The sequence below is a fragment of the Folsomia candida genome, unplaced genomic scaffold (assembly GCF_002217175.1).
Source record: "Folsomia candida strain VU population unplaced genomic scaffold, ASM221717v1 Fcan01_Sc019, whole genome shotgun sequence".
Classification (NCBI taxonomy): domain Eukaryota; kingdom Metazoa; phylum Arthropoda; class Collembola; order Entomobryomorpha; family Isotomidae; genus Folsomia; species Folsomia candida.
In genome coordinates this window covers 461,100-477,049 of record NW_019091211.1, presented here as the reverse complement: position 1 = coordinate 477,049, position 15,950 = coordinate 461,100, and the positions used below count along the sequence as shown (strand labels likewise).

Sequence of the window (15,950 nt, the reverse complement as noted above, 5' to 3'; positions counted from 1 at the left end):
GATATACACATATATATATTTCAGAGTAGTATACTTTATTCCATTGAAGTCAATTTGGTATATGTACATTACACATGCTGCGTTGGATATGTCGTATTGATGAATTTATTATCTGTATTATTTACTGGAAATTTCAAAACAATAATAGTGCAAGTTTAGTTTTCTACTGTCCGTGTTTTCAATAATGTGCACAATAAGTACTTCAGTTTGCTTATTTTAATGCAAATCTACGCTTTTCACAGGCTACTATGCATACTTAAATATGGAAATTACCGATAGCCCTATGTATCATAACTCTTAAAATAATAAGAGACAATTCATAGTTGAGCAGGTACAAAATTGTTGAATTACAAGTGTAGTACAAGCATCGACAAAGTTATTGCCAAACCACAATTTCAGTGGAGTAAATGATTTACAAGTTTTCTTCCCAATTTTGGTACACCTTTCTTCACTGTTTAACCTGCCCAAACACCTGGAAGTCTTTACATAAATTTTCCCTGATCCGGTAAAAACGATCAAATTTAGCATGACAGCTTCCACAAATTCAAGAGACATGAAGCTATAAGGTAACATTTTCAGAGACGCGTGTCCTACAATTAAGACAAACCCACTCAAAATCTGAGCTGCAGGTGCGAAATACGCTACAACGGGAAAAATTCTAGTTTTTATGCACAAATTTAGAACTGCCGTAAAAATTTGAAGTTGTCTGTATTTAATTAGTGGCAGTTTTCCTTTGTGAGTTGTCAAGCGATTTGTTTTCTCCAGGAGGAAAATAATTCCTGAAAGTGGTATCATCATTCCTTGAAATACTGCGGCTGTTGTGATTTGAAAGAATATTAGGTACTCGAAACTAGCGAGTATGATACGGACCAGAAAATTGATTATGATAAAGTCCCAGTTGTCAGATTCCGCAATTATGGAAGCTGTGCAAAATTTTGGTGAGAGTATAAGCGATCCAATGAAGGGAAGTTGGCAAGGGTTGATTAATACCATGAGGGAAAATACGATGGGACACGTTAGGAGGGTGAAGTCAATCAGTCTGAAGATAGTTTTGAGCCATATGGGGGACAAAGTTTCTGAAAAGATGCGAAATCTGGGTTTATGTACGCATATATGTATGCAGATATCTACTTACAAACTTTGTTAGTTTTTTTTATTTTTAAACTATGTATATCGCTTATATCGCTTTGGTAACGATTTGCAACAAACAAAATGTACTTCTCCGGCAGAAGCCTATGAATGTAGCATCATAATCGTGGGAACAACCATATAACAATAGTCTGCAAGGCGTAACAACTGACATTTCAATGCTAATTTAAAAGTGAAATATTTTTTCGCGGAAAATTATTAGCTAAAATCGTTACCAACGCGGGAGAAATTTACAGATAGTAACGTCTTCGAAACACAATTGTCTCACCATTTTTGTCCTTTCCCCTACCGTGATTAAGAATAGCATTCAAAAGCTGAACGCACGTAGGGCTAGACTCCCACTCCAAACGAATAAGCAATACTGCCAAAACTGGCAGAGTTATCAGTCCTCCGAACTGAAGTTTTTCCAAAGGGGACGAATGGGACAGAGATAGAGCAACTAGTTGTGCTATCAAATATGCAACGTGTATAAAGACGGAGACGTTTACAAAGTATTTGCAGGACAATGTCGTCACCCGTGAAACTTGTTGATCCTCCTCTTTCCAATAATAATGCAAGGAGGGAAGCTTCTGGCTGAAGTTGAGGACGCGTTTCAAATATGGGGAAAGAATTTTGGAAACCATTTTCAAAATTCCACTTTACTAATCAGACTGATTAACGATGAAATAATTTGATTTTGTTTCGTAGCACGAAGTTTCATAGAATAAATAAAATGTACTCAACGAGCTATGCTCGAGAAGGGAAATGAATTTATAAGTTTATATGTACATATAAATTTTCCATATTTGTCCTTAGAACCTATCGTACCTAATGAACAAATACCTGGTTCTGCCCTTGTCTGCAGCATTGCCAATGTTTGCTTTTAAATGTGCAGGCATGTCTCTTGAATTATAGATTGATTTAGAATTTATCCAAGATTGAAAAATGAAGGGTGAAGTCGGAAAGTTATAAAATTTACAATGGGTCTATAATTCAGGGTTTGATTAGATGAGTATGTAAAGTTAAAGTGAGGAAATCTTGTACATACATATAACCTCAAGCCTTGTATTAATAACTGTTACATAGATATGTACATAACTGACAGATTAGGTACATGGATTTATTCAATTTATGTAATGTATCAAATTTAGCATTGGTGTATAAAAAGAATGGGAATGCTCTACAGTCAACAGTACTACTACTTATCTAAGCTTAAGATAGATGCATTTCAGATTATTACTATACTTCATTGAAGTTTGAGAGGAAACGACACATTATTTTATCTAGTTAAATTAAATAAGCATTATTCCATGAAATTCTGGACTGAATAAAAATGAGATGAAATTTCTGGATCACTTTGCAATGCATGATCCATAAATCACTTTACATTCAAATAAGTACATATATCTTGCAACGCAACCCTGAATAATTTATATCAACACTTCACGTCGATACATGGCAGAATTTGATGTTGCGAAAGTATTTCCTAATTTGCAAGTCGTGTCATTTTTGTGAAGTTTCGCAACACCGTTATGTCCTGATTCTGTAATTGGCTCCTCATTCAGTCCCACTGTCACTCGGAAACTTTCTCTTCTTGAGCAAGAATTGGAAATTGAGACAATTTCTTGGCCTTGATCTCGACAAGCAGCCTGCTTTCTCCCTCTTCTGAGGAGGGGAGCTTGCGAGGTTGATAATAACAGATCTTGGTGCCCTTTGGATATGTGGTAGGGACCTATGAGTGTACTAAAACCCTGAAGTAGTTTGACTCCATGGCCACATTTGCGCCCGCCACACCCACTCAAAAATGCCCAAAAAACGCTTTCACTCGAGTTTTCACTCACTCAAATCCACGTCAAAAATCCAATTTTACTCGGATTTTGAAATTTCTTTCACCATTATACTCCCAGATAGTTGCTTTCTTCAATCCAATATCAAACTCAATTTTATTGATGATTATTTCGCAAACATAATTTGTTTTGTTGATGACTACAACAATGCTCATTCAGAATTTTAAATTTTAAAAATACTAAAAATTTCGAAATAATTGAGTTTGATATTGGATTGAAGAAAGCAACTATCTGGGAGTATAATGGTGAAAGAAATTTCAAAATCCGAGTAAAATTGGATTTTTGGCGTGGATTTGAGTGAGTGAAAACTGGGGTGAAAGCGTTTTTTGGGCATTTTTGAGTGGGTGTGGCGGGCGCAAATGTGGCCATGGAGTCAAACTACTTCAGGGTTTTAGTACACTCATGGGTCCCTACCACATATCCAAAGGGCACCAATATCTGTTATTATCAACCTCGCAAGCTCCCCTCCTCAGAAGATTGACAAATTGCTGTCGCAACCTTCCATCACCCGTCCACAGCACGATGACAGGGCTGAACACGATGTAAATGTAGAAACAGGCGATGCCCGTGTACAATCCGATCGTGATGAGAGATAAGGAATCACTGGTGGATTTTTTGAGATCTTGATTTTGTTCTCCGGAAGCTGAACTTTTCCTAAATGCTTCAAAAATTCGGTAAAATGTGAACAGAAGTCCGAAAGGGACCCAAAATATGATGAAAAACATTGAGTAGGACAGAATAAAGCGGACGCGTTTAAGTTTTTCCAGAGTTATGGGATTTTTTGAGACCTGAAGGGAAAATAGATGAGATAAGAGAGTTGGAAATTTATATACGTTTGGTAGTTATCTTACAGACACCTTCAATGTTTTCAGGTACTTTAGTTTCCCACGAGATTTGTACAAAACTGGAAAACATGGATCAATTATAAAATCTGATTTGACTGCGTTAAATGAAAAGCCAACTTTCACTCACGATACGTCATGCATGCGGGTGATCCTAAATGGAAAAATAGAGCTCTCAAAATTTCCAAAATTATTCCCAACCCAACATTTCCAAAAATGGGGACCTGTTGATTCAAATGGATGTTACATATATAAATGCATACAATTCATTGTTCGAAATTCGAATTAAATATTCTCCCGACCTTTACACACTTATCCTCGCGGAGAAAGTTGTCCCCAGCAAGGAATACATTGATCCAACGCCAGGCAAAATCCAGGATAAGCATATCGTCCTCAAAATGAGCAGGTTTCCAAATCGTGGCTTGAGTTGGGAACATGCTTCATAAATAATGGCTAAAACATGAAGCGGGTACATGTTCACCATCCAATCTAATAAAAGATAAAAGGGAAAATATGACAGATCGCTTATCGCATCAAAGTAGAAAATTTTCCTGGAAAGCATTTACACATTTACATACTTCGCAAAAATGAGATTATGGGGCACGTCCATACATTTTGAACCAATCTTTCCCCATTTCCTAAAGCAAACAGGGAAAATAATGAGGTGAAACAGGTGAGCAGAGACCAATTAGCGATTAGAATGTTGATGGCTCTGCAATAAAAATTTTAAAAAATTAGATGGCAAATTTGCACTAAATTCAACGCTACAAAATATTAGCAACCTTTGCTTTCTAGCTTGAAAAACAGTCACAACCACTGCACAATTTACCACCGTTGATATAACACAAACTATGACGGCCAGTACTTTAAGGATGGCCAAATCCATCCTTGCCAAATTTTGTGAAAATATGAATCCGACTGATTCATCCAACTGGAAATGAGGTTGGATGAGATTTTGCGAAAAATGTTGCTTCTGAACCCGAGCAGAGATGAAGATGAACTAGACCGAGATTAATTTCGGGGCAGCAGAGTTTTCCACGGCCAAGGAGAAAGTTCAAGTGGGCAATTTCACCTTGATCTCTGAAAATTATGCTTCTCGATGTGCCAATTACGGGAGGAAAGTTGACAAAGATGTGTGATGCAAGATGTCGAGTTTATACTGCAGGTACTTAATTATACGCCTAATGTGATTAAATATGTACTTAACTTTAGATAATACATTGATACCTGACCATGGTAAATATGCTACCTATACGTGCATGTATGCTGGTGATGAAATTTTTGTGCACATATTTATGTGTGTGCGAACCGTTAATCAATTATGACATGGCAAATTAGCCTTAAACCTATGAGTACCATTTAATTTAGCTCGAGTTCTTGGGCTACCATCCTGAAAACGATGAAAGCTTCAACCTAAACCAAGTCAGACGGTTGTGTAATTGAGCACATTTTTACATTTTCATTATACAAAATTTTCTTTGAAACGTTTACTGGTTATCCAACCAAAACTTGGTGAAAATAGATGCTGCTAATAAAAGTTACCTATAATGAGGGTAATCCGAATAAGTAAGTATCGAGTTTCTTTCTCTAATTTTACTGACTATAATTTTGCAATCGATCGTATATGTATGTACATATGTAAGGAAGCCCTGCAATTTCTTTAAGAAAATCTAGTCCTCTAATTTATCGCTATTAATACATACATCTTTAATAAAGTTGTTACACATGTAGTTCTCGGCATTTTGCTAAAATACATAGTTGAGATCAATCAGCAAAGTTTTCGTAATTGTGAAAAACAGATATTTTGGCATGATCAATGCGAATAGTAATTACATAAGCGGAAGTGAAACTAAAACCCTGGGAAAAGGGGAAATCAACTCAAAGCACTTACATATGTACATATGTAGCAATAGGGACCATCTTGAAACGAGGGAGGATGAGAAGGTGAAAGTGTGCACAGTGAGAAATGAAAGCAAAAAGTGAACGCACAGAAAAAACGGCAACACAAAGAGAGAGATGAAAGCACCGGATGTGAGAATAGCAAAATTCTTTATGAAAGAAGCCACACGTTTTCTAAACATTCAATCAATATATTTTTATCGTCACTACGCATATAGGGCATCATTACGTATGACGTACAGGATTTATTTAGACATTCTTGACGCTTTCTTGGAGAAATTAATTAAATACTTGCATGCAATCCATCTCTCCTCAGTTAAATCAACGTCGAACTTCGCAGCGAGGGTATGTATGTACATATGTACTTATACAATATCAGGGGCTGTGCAATTGAGAGGACATTGTAATGTCCTCGCAGAAATATGGATTTTCGTATCTATGCAATGTTATTAAACTCCTCCCCTTCCAACCTTACAACGTTCTTGTCCCATATAATGTTCCGAATGTGCAAGGTGTGTGGCACAATCTATGTTCATGCACAATTAAGAACTTTACATTATTCACATATTGTGTCAAGTCTTTTCATTGCATCTGCCACTTCCTTCGGTCAACAAGATTACCGTTGTGATTGTGATTGACACTAATTAATTACAATTGTTAAAACTTAATGGGATCGTGTCACAGGATATTGTCGGATAACACTTTGCATCTTCTTATCTTGTCGCACTTTGTCCAGTTGCCACTCGTCATTAGTTTGACGAATAACAACGTTATCTAATCCTATAAATGGGAATAAAACCATACCACGTTTCACATTAAGGTGTCAATTGAGCTGCAGGTAATTTCCACACGTGCATACTTTTCGGAAATTTTTACGCTTTTACGATTCAAGTTGCACAAATTTTAAAAATGAAAATTCTATACCTCTTCGTGTTGTTGGGCGTATATTTTCAAGGCACTCGGGTAAGTTCATGCAGATTTTGTAAATTTTGTATGTTATCAGCCCCGATTTTAAGTACAATTAATATTCGATTTGCATCCCCTAGTCTGAAATGATAACCGAGGGGACAAAACTGGACTGGGTTTACCATCGGGACGGGATTTCGTACCATATGACTTCCAACATGACGGCACCGCTGAACGCCACGATTCGACAACGGTTCAATGTCACGACGACAACGACGCCTCATCTTATCACAAGCTTCTCTCTGGATGGGAGCAATTACGTTTCCCTTGTCAATGGCAGTCTGGGCGTGAGCACTGACCCGGTACAAAATTTCACCATGAGCCCAGTAAATAATTCGGAAAGCCGGTTCCATCTTCTGTATAATGGAGAGCCGCTAGTTTCACGATGGACGACACCACCATTCGACTTCTTCCTGCAACGGCATTATCCTGACGAACCACCGGCAGTTTTTGAGCTGTTGGAGTACACATTTCATCTCAGCAGTTCTTATCAAGGTGGGTGATACATAAGTAATGTAATGGGCGTACTCACGACAACGTCATTTTTAATGTCGCATCTCATTTAGCAGATTTGCGTAACTCCAAAAAATTGTGCTATATTTATTTCTGTATGAATTTGTGTAATTACCATCGCTTGGAATGGAGAGAAAGACTTTGCGAAATAATTTTGCGAAAAGAAAACAAGCCGATAAACTTGAAAAAAATTCAGTCAAAAATTTTCGAAATTATGTTGTTTTATTCAATTTCCGAGATATGTAAATAATTTATTCACATAATTTTCTAGATCTCAGACAAAACGTGCTCCCCACCCTAAAGGAGATTTCAAGACTGACCCCAGTATCCGCCAGAGTTGATCCCTTCACTGAAATGATCGAAGCCATGTTTCGCAACCAACACGTCTACAACGGTTCCGAGATCTTTATCGCTGGATCTTACATTTCATGGATACCCGGCTACCAGAATCTCATCCCCTTTCTAATTCTTCCACCACAAGTTAAATTAATTACGCTAACGCAAGACTGGGACAATTCTCCCTATTTGCGTCTCTTTGTCCATGACGCCATCCCGATCGCCGACCATCTCGGGCTACTCACCCCTCGACCCATCCCTCCTTTATTGGTATTCGTCAGTGACCTCTTACCCTTTAATGTCATGTCAACTCGGGGAGAATTTTGGCTCATGAATGATTTCAACGAAATAATCTCATCCACGGAGGGTTCAAATTTTGATTTTCATCTAACGTCCCGCAGCACGTTTCACATTTACTGGAACGGCATGAATCCCGGGTACATCAGAACGACCAACTTTACGAACGACACGGTTAAACTCTGTGCATGTGGAACAGGACCTCCCGCAGAATTTTATGTTACTTCGTATGAGGTCGATATGCGGATGTACGAGAGAAAAGAAGATGCTCCAGAGATGGCATATTTGATCAAGCTTTTCGGCGAAGCCAGACTTTTCACAGAGTTACTGTCCGTCATGGCGGAAAAGGAGCAGTTTTGGGGCAAGGAGATATTTGCGGTTGCGTCGCACATCGCTCCAGAAGATGAGGCGATTAGTTTTTTACCTGAAACTGTACAATTAATAAATTCGCTGGGTTCTAACTTGACCTGGACGTATATCCGCGGAGATGGAGAGGAGTATCCTATGCAGCATTATTGGGCAAGTTTTCCTCAAAATGAGACGGAAAAGTATTCATTCTACGTAAGGGCGATCAATTGGAGTCCGGCAAAGATGGCGATTCTGTACGGGAACGGGGGCGAGGGTCAGATGTACAGAATTTTTGTGGCGAATAATCAACTAATGGAAGAGTTGTGGTTTGGACCAGAGTTGTGGCATGATCTTGAGTTAAGTTTGTCTCGGGATTTAAGTACGATTCAGATTTCAAAGGATGGTTTGACTTTAATGAGTAATGAGACTGTGCCGGAATTTTACTTTAATACGAATGGATTTGGTGAGGGGGCTAATTTTAGAATTAGTCGGTACTCTGGTAGTTTAGAATAGAGACGTATTTGAAATTATGTAGTTGTTTGAATCGATTGAAACAAATAAAGGTATGGCGATTATGAAACGAATTATTGAGCTTGTTTACGGCCTGCGATTTGTATGCACATGGGTATATGTAATTAATCATGGATGCATATTTTTGCATATGTGCATGCATACATATGTCCATACTTAATTTGCATTTTCACACTTATTTCAGGCTTATTAGGTAAATACTTAAAAGAAATTAAATAAATTCTACCAAAGCATTAACAAATTGCAATACAATGGAAAAACATACATTGACAGTATGTTTGCGACCTGTATCTGGGATACTCGACTGTACCTAAATATTTAGCATAAGTGTGTACACTCCCTTTAATAAAATAGATGACCACAACCTTAACATTGTATGCAGTGTATAAACATTGTTTCTAGGTAATTGTGTATACATTTAAAATAGCGCTTAGCAAGATATGCATTCGTACATATTATGCACATAAAACTTTACATACATACATACATACTCTGGGGTGTAGTTCAAGTTTTCTGGACAATTCAATTGAATTATTTGTCTAATATCTTATTTTTATAGAGAATGTTGCCCCAAAAGTAAACCAAACGCCTCCTTCGTACTATTTTTCAAAGGTGTAAATTATCTTTGAGAAATATTTAAGTGTACTTTCATCACTGACAAATACATTTCAAATCTGACTTTCTTGTCAACAATGAAATAAACTGGTGCTTGATTTTCAACATATGCAGATCAAACTAGCTATGTATACAAATCTTGAAAAGAATTGGACAATTAAAAATAACGAATTACAATTGTACACCAATTCAAAGAAAAACGAAGTACGAAATGGTGATCTAAGAATTAGCAAAGTTTCCAATCAGTACTTGAGTACTTTGCTTAGCTTCTCATTCGTCTTATGCACAACACCATATCGGCCAGGTTGTCTGCATGATAAGCCTGTTTTAATCTCATATGTTCCTCACAAGGTAAATCTTAAATATTCCTCAATTTTCGATAATCACTATATTAAAAAAATTGTACACCTTCGAACAGATCCTTTGCGGAATTCTATATTTGGTATGTACATTCATTGGATCATTTATATTCCTCACTGTCTTCAACCACTTGGACATCAAATCTAATCCAGGCTCGGTTTTTGAGGTGTCGTTATACTTATCGAATCTTCTGCAATGTGCTGCCGCGGCATATGTCATTTGGTTTAGGAGGAAGGAAATTAGTGACGTGTTACATCTTGACGTGCAGAGTGAAAATTTGGTGCAGGTGTAAAATTAATATTTAAGTATATTTACATAGAACATACTCACGTACATAAACCTTTGCGTACTTATCTCGCAAATTGAGAATAGCAACAAAACTTTGCGAAATTTGCATGATGTTGCAAAATTGTAGTTCACAAAATTATTTAGCAAACAGAAATCCAAAGAAAGCATACCAAAAAAGGTTTCTATATAATAAAATTTGCGAGATTTGCGAGATCCTCGAATCCCCTCATGACAATTTTTTTTTGCTAAATTTGCTAAATGAGTCGCGCTGCTAAATGAAATGTTCTCGTGAGTATGTCGATATTTCTAAAACTGAATTAAATATATTTATATCTGCAGACCTTCATGGTACTGGCTGCCGTTATCTCACTGATGTCTCACTATATCATGGTGGACGCCTGTCACTACCTACTTTCATGTGAATCTAGGAAACATATGCATTCCACGTGGTTATACATGACGAAAGGAGTTTTGGAAAGCTTACCAGTCAACCCTTTCGAAAGAGCCGACTACGCCGGACTTATGAATTTTACAAGCCATACGACCATAAGTGACTTATCAAACTTTGAGCAAGGACTAATTTTTCTGATTAACATCATCGTAATGAAATACTTGGGTTTCATTGGAGGCTTTGGGTGCTCGTTGGTGCTGCTTGGAAGCCTCTGCATTTATTCGGAAACTAGCCGAATATGGAGGCAATTTGAGAATAATGAGGTTTTCATTTATTTTTTATTATTCACAGTAATAATTAATTAAATCAACAAAGGCTGTCTATACGCAGAGAAAAAGTCCAGAATTCGTCGAGGATTATTTGGAAGTGAAAGCAAAAATTGGCACTATCAACAGTCTTTGTTCGATCCTTGTATTTTCGCAATTGTTGGAAGCTCTGATATATTTGGTTTGCATTCTTGGCCAGCCTAGAATTGCTGCTGGTAAGGTGTGCGCTGCTGTGAATCTTTTCTATTCACTGATCAATATAGGGTCCTTTGTGATTGCTGCAAGTGGACACAAACGGGTAAGTTTGTGCATGTTTCTAGAAAATGGGGACAAAATTATGAAAAATAAGATGAACTATGAAACATAACTTGAATTATGTAAATAGGCCATATTATTGGAGAAGGGGTTGGTCAGAGAGAGTGGGAAGTGTGGTTATGCAGAAATTGAAAGTAGAATACGAAATAGTGCCGGGGACAATTGTTTGCTTGGGTGGAGTTGTTTTTCAGTGACGTATTCATTTCTTGGAGCGGTAAGTGAACAAGGAATTAAATATTGGTGATTCATTGTAATGAAAAACTTACACTTTAAAATTATTATTTACCTATCAGGTGGCAAGCGTGGGTATTACGTATGCTTTGGTGTTGTTACAATTCATGTCAACTCCCCCAAATCAGAAAACACAATAAAACTGTGTAAAAAATACGGTTTCACTTTGTGTCAGTACGTAGAGTGTTTCAACGCATTGTCTCATGAAGTTCAGAAACACAAAGTCTATCCCTTATTGAAGTAAATATTTAGTAAATGAAGTAACATAGAAATAGATATTTTGCACTATCTACATAAGTACAGAGAGTGTTTCAAGATACAAAACTCACTTTTATTTTTGAGATAACAAGTGTTAGAGACACCTGGGATTATTGAAATTTACATGTGTCGTACCCAGATAGTCAAGGAACAGTTTGCAAAATAAGTCTTAGTTCTGTACACCAACATGCCGCCACACCCCTCCATGGAGTGCGAGGTAGCAGTAAAATAGTTTTCCAAAGATGAATTGTACCATACAAAATTGCTAAGAAACTGGATTCTATGCCAGTCAAATCCTTATTACCAGTGAATTAAGTGACACTAGGAAAAAGAGGCAGGTATCATTGGCTGGAGTTCCACCTCCACCAAAGCGGCGTCCAAGATTAGCCAGGATCGAGGAAGGGTTACGCTAGATTGCAAATTTCGTCAACAAGAAAAATCCTTCACCACGGATAAGTCTGCAAAATGTTGGGCGTGAGTCAGGCAATAGTTTTTAGGATCGTTCACTCTCAGCTAGATAGACTAACGTGGAGGAGGACACGGTGTACGCCCCCAAGCCGTCTTACATCAAGAATTTCGAAGTAACTTCGCGATAACTGTATGAAAAATAATTTTCCACAAACAAATTTTAAACTGTAATAACTCTTGACGAGTCGCCTGTCATTATTCCGAAAGATTATTTTGGATTTGGGTACTTGAAGCAGAGATTTTCAAGCGGACGGCTCAGGCGCTAAATAGGTTTTGGAAAACTTTGCCTGGTGGGTGGAACAAAATCACTCAAAAAAAGTGTTAAACGTGATGATGACGTGAAAATAGCGCATGCACCTCGTTAGACAAACTAATTGGCTACACATTGATGCAATTAATAAAATTCTCTAACGAAAAATAAAGCTATAATAAAATAAATAAAAGTGAGTTTTGTATCTTGAAACACGCTCTGTATGAATATTTTGATGCATAAAATGAGACATATTTAAATTTTAATAAATCGTTATGCACAAGTGACATGTTTCCTTCTTTTGCATAAAAAATTGAACACATAAGGACTCATGACTCATTGTTCACAAATGTGCCAAATTACTTAACAGTTATATAGCATGGAAATAGGTTTGATAAATATATGAATTTGTGATCAGTAAATACAATTTGGGCTCTAAATGTAATCTTTATTTCTGCACACGTTTTTTAATTTAACACGGGCGTGGGTCTCTTACTTTTACAAGTGTTTTGTGGTCTAATTACCGGAAAGAGAGCGAGGAATAAATAATTAATTACCCTGAAACAATTGTAACCGCTTATGCAAATTTTATTATCATTCCGTTAAGCCGATAAACCAGTCATGGCTATTTTTATAATCTGTACTTACACTCATCCGCATTCACTCTGGTTGATAGCTTTACGATCTGGTACATATTTATATCCCACGTATCAGTTTTTAGGTAAACGTATGTATCTCATCATCACCATGCAACCAATGCAATAACCAAACCTGCTCATTTGTGCAGTCACCATAAAATAACGCCAACACCGACACAGACATTGAACACTCATTTTGCTTCACCACATCGATTTTGCACCTGGCCAGCTGCAGTTGTTCGCAAAAGAGGAAAAAATTCGCAATTTTGCAACGAAATAATTGTTAACTGAGGTAATTATGGCATCCCAAGAAATAAATTTGGACGACTGGAGTAAAAAATTGGTCGGTAAGAAGGTCATCCTCACAGGGTCGGGAGAAGTTAAGGATAAAACAAAAGAAGTAAGGGTTCAGTATTAAAATTGTCAAATTTAAGGTTTCTTAATTTGTTTCCAAAATGGTACAGGTTTCTGAAGAAGATATCAAGTCTGGAGTTCCAAAATATCGGATATTAACACCGGACACAATGATGACGATGGACTATTGGGAGGATAGGATCAATGTCCACGTCGACAAGGACTTGATCGTTGAGAAAGTTACGATTGGATAATGCAACTTTTTCAGAATTTGAATTTTTTTAGTGTAGTTCAGGCCAAGTTTGAATAAAAAAGTATTTACATTGGTGTACACAAATTGTGTTATATGCATGTAATGCCGTTAGAAGTTAAATATTGCATAGTATCAATTGATTTGTTACACTAACTGACTGTTACGCAGCATGTGGGTACATTTATATCTTCATAAATATGTCATTCATATCAGGTTTTACTTATGTATGCATAATTTGCATAAATAATGTATGCATTCCAGTGTTTTTGTCATAAACAGTGGTAAAAGACGGCGTTGGTTTGTCACGTGCCATAAATATATAAAGAAATATCAATTCATTGCATTTATTATGCCAAATGTGTATGCACATGTGCAATTCACATTTGTTCATATGATGATATGTACGACTCATCGTCAGAGCTGGGTGATTATTGGTTTTTGAGGGTGGATTAAGGATTATGGATTAACACAAAACAATGTGGATTGTGATTAAATTATTTTCGTGAGATTAATTCATGTCAGGATTAATCCGGATTAATCCATAAATTTTTAAAATTTCGGGATTATGGATTATGGATTAATAATCCGGATTAATTTGGTGATTAATGATTTTTCACTATATCTAGCGCAAAAAATTTCAACTACGTGGTTTTATATAAAAATGACGCCAGTTTCAATTGATATATGTATGTAGCACAGGGCAGCGAGAACATGTTGATTCTTCAAATGGTAGCTGACAGAACAACATTATGAGAACTTGAGACTTCAAGCTACACTGTGGGATTAGGAGTGGCAATCCGATCCGATCCGAAATCCGCGGATCAATCCGAATCGGATCGGATTGACTGTTTGATCCGAACACCTGCTTAATCCGAACCGGATCAATCCCATGGCGTCATAATCCGATCCGATCCGACGGATTGCCACTCCTATGTGGGATGAATGGAACTATGGGAATTGAACTGAGTAATCCAGATTGAGAATTAATCATGAATACGTAATCATGATTAGTAATCATGATTGGGGTTAATCAGGATTAGTAATCCGTAATCACGATTATGGATTAATGAAATCAAATGGGATTATTCCCGGATTAATTCTAATTCCAGAAAAATCGGGATTATGGATTGGGATTAATCTACAAAAATCTCACATTGCCGGATTAGGGATTATGGATTAATAATCCATAATCCGGGATTAAAATCCATAATCCTTAATCAGGATTATCCCAGCTCTGCTCATCGTCAGCTATGCATTGTGCATGTGTATATTTGTCAGTAGTCGTGATAAGTGGTGGCGAAAGAGGGTGTACTTTCGTCAAGGGCCATACCACGTTGAATGCACCAGTTCTCGTCCGATCACTGAAGTTAAGCAACGTCGGGCCCGGTTAGTACTTGGATGGGTGACCGCTTGGGAATCCCGGGTGCCCTTGGCGTTCATACTTTTTGCTGATTTTTTTTTGGACTAGCATGACTTCAAGTTAAAATTTTAGAAATTGTGATTGTTTCAAATAATTCGAATTAAATTATCCAAAAGTTGATAAATTTGCAAACCTTTCACCTATGCATCTTCATCCTGACATCCTAGTACATACTTGGTCAGGTCAAATGCATATTTATGTATCTGAACTTACAATTCGTAAAGTCACAAATTATCTGAATATTATACATCAATTTATTTATAATGCATATATGTACACAAACTACGTAATATAATAGATCGTCCTACATAGCTTTAATTACGTATGTGGGTAATTGTACTTTAAAACAATACATATATTAGGTATATACATATGTACGTATGGAGACTGCATACATATGTATGTATGTCATCGTCCAATATTCGGTTGTAGATATGTCGTGCAATTTGTGACGTAATAATTTGAAATTTTACAGGGTTCTTGCAACCAATCGTATTTGTGATAACCTATATAGGACTCCTACATAGTAAGGAAGTACGTCCAGTACTTCGAAGGACAAAGGTTATGGGGTTCTTGACCTCAATCCCCAAAAAGTCGCCTCCCTCAAGAAAATCATTTCCTTAGTGCTTGTTTTTACTTATTAAGTGAGTGCAACTCATCGTGAGCATTTTTAATGTGGTCACTTTACCCTCACATTGATTTTTCTAAAAGTAAAGTTTTAACATTTATGCATATGGGGGAAATTTATTAGTATTGAGAATTTGCATTAAAAAATAATTTAAAACATTTTGGTACACAATTATAACAGTAATGTAATGACTCATTACTAATGAGTTTATGTCAGCCTTCGTAAGTCCGTAACCACGTTAACTTACGAAAATCAGCTTAAGAACCAAGAACATATGTAGGTATTCTTTATCTTCGTAAGGTTTTGTAAGTTCGTAAGTAAAAATTACCCTAGAGATGTTCGTAAGTTTCGTCAAAAGTTCGTATATAAGTATGTATATGTGATTATGGATGAGTCAAATTTCCGAATTATGTGTAAAAATTTAATAAGTTTTTAAGCTTACAAACGT

General features: G+C 36.7%; 3 protein-coding genes and 1 non-coding gene across 4 annotated transcripts; 3 read left to right on the top strand and 1 right to left on the bottom strand.

The window, feature by feature from the left end:
* Window positions 1–2,402: 2,402 nt before the first annotated feature.
* LOC118438280 lies at window positions 2,403–4,797 on the bottom strand. Its single transcript, XM_035858216.1, has 6 exons — window positions 4,396–4,797; window positions 4,120–4,306; window positions 3,948–4,041; window positions 3,833–3,879; window positions 3,428–3,763; window positions 2,403–2,411 (listed from the first exon to the last, which is right to left on the bottom strand). Exons 2-6 carry the CDS (start codon window positions 4,252–4,254, stop codon window positions 2,403–2,405), a joined length of 621 nt encoding a protein of 206 aa, XP_035714109.1. The 5' UTR covers window positions 4,255–4,306; window positions 4,396–4,797.
* A 1,721-nt stretch (window positions 4,798–6,518) lies between these two features.
* On the top strand, window positions 6,519–8,760 carry LOC110857908. Its single transcript, XM_022106521.2, has 3 exons — window positions 6,519–6,679; window positions 6,763–7,177; window positions 7,467–8,760. The coding sequence occupies exons 1-3, from the start codon at window positions 6,626–6,628 to the stop codon at window positions 8,687–8,689; spliced, it is 1,692 nt and encodes a 563-aa protein (XP_021962213.1). The 5' UTR covers window positions 6,519–6,625; the 3' UTR covers window positions 8,690–8,760.
* A 996-nt stretch (window positions 8,761–9,756) lies between these two features.
* Window positions 9,757–13,546, top strand: LOC110857915. The gene is made up of 7 exons (XM_022106528.2): window positions 9,757–9,764; window positions 9,835–9,968; window positions 10,310–10,684; window positions 10,752–10,985; window positions 11,073–11,216; window positions 11,296–13,247; window positions 13,312–13,546. The coding sequence occupies exons 3-6, from the start codon at window positions 10,316–10,318 to the stop codon at window positions 11,371–11,373; spliced, it is 825 nt and encodes a 274-aa protein (XP_021962220.2). The 5' UTR covers window positions 9,757–9,764; window positions 9,835–9,968; window positions 10,310–10,315; the 3' UTR covers window positions 11,374–13,247; window positions 13,312–13,546.
* A 1,224-nt stretch (window positions 13,547–14,770) lies between these two features.
* Window positions 14,771–14,889, top strand: LOC118438350. Its single transcript, XR_004836702.1, has one exon. It is a non-coding gene; the product is annotated as a 5S ribosomal RNA (ribosomal RNA).
* The last annotated feature ends 1,061 nt before the right edge of the window (window positions 14,890–15,950 follow it).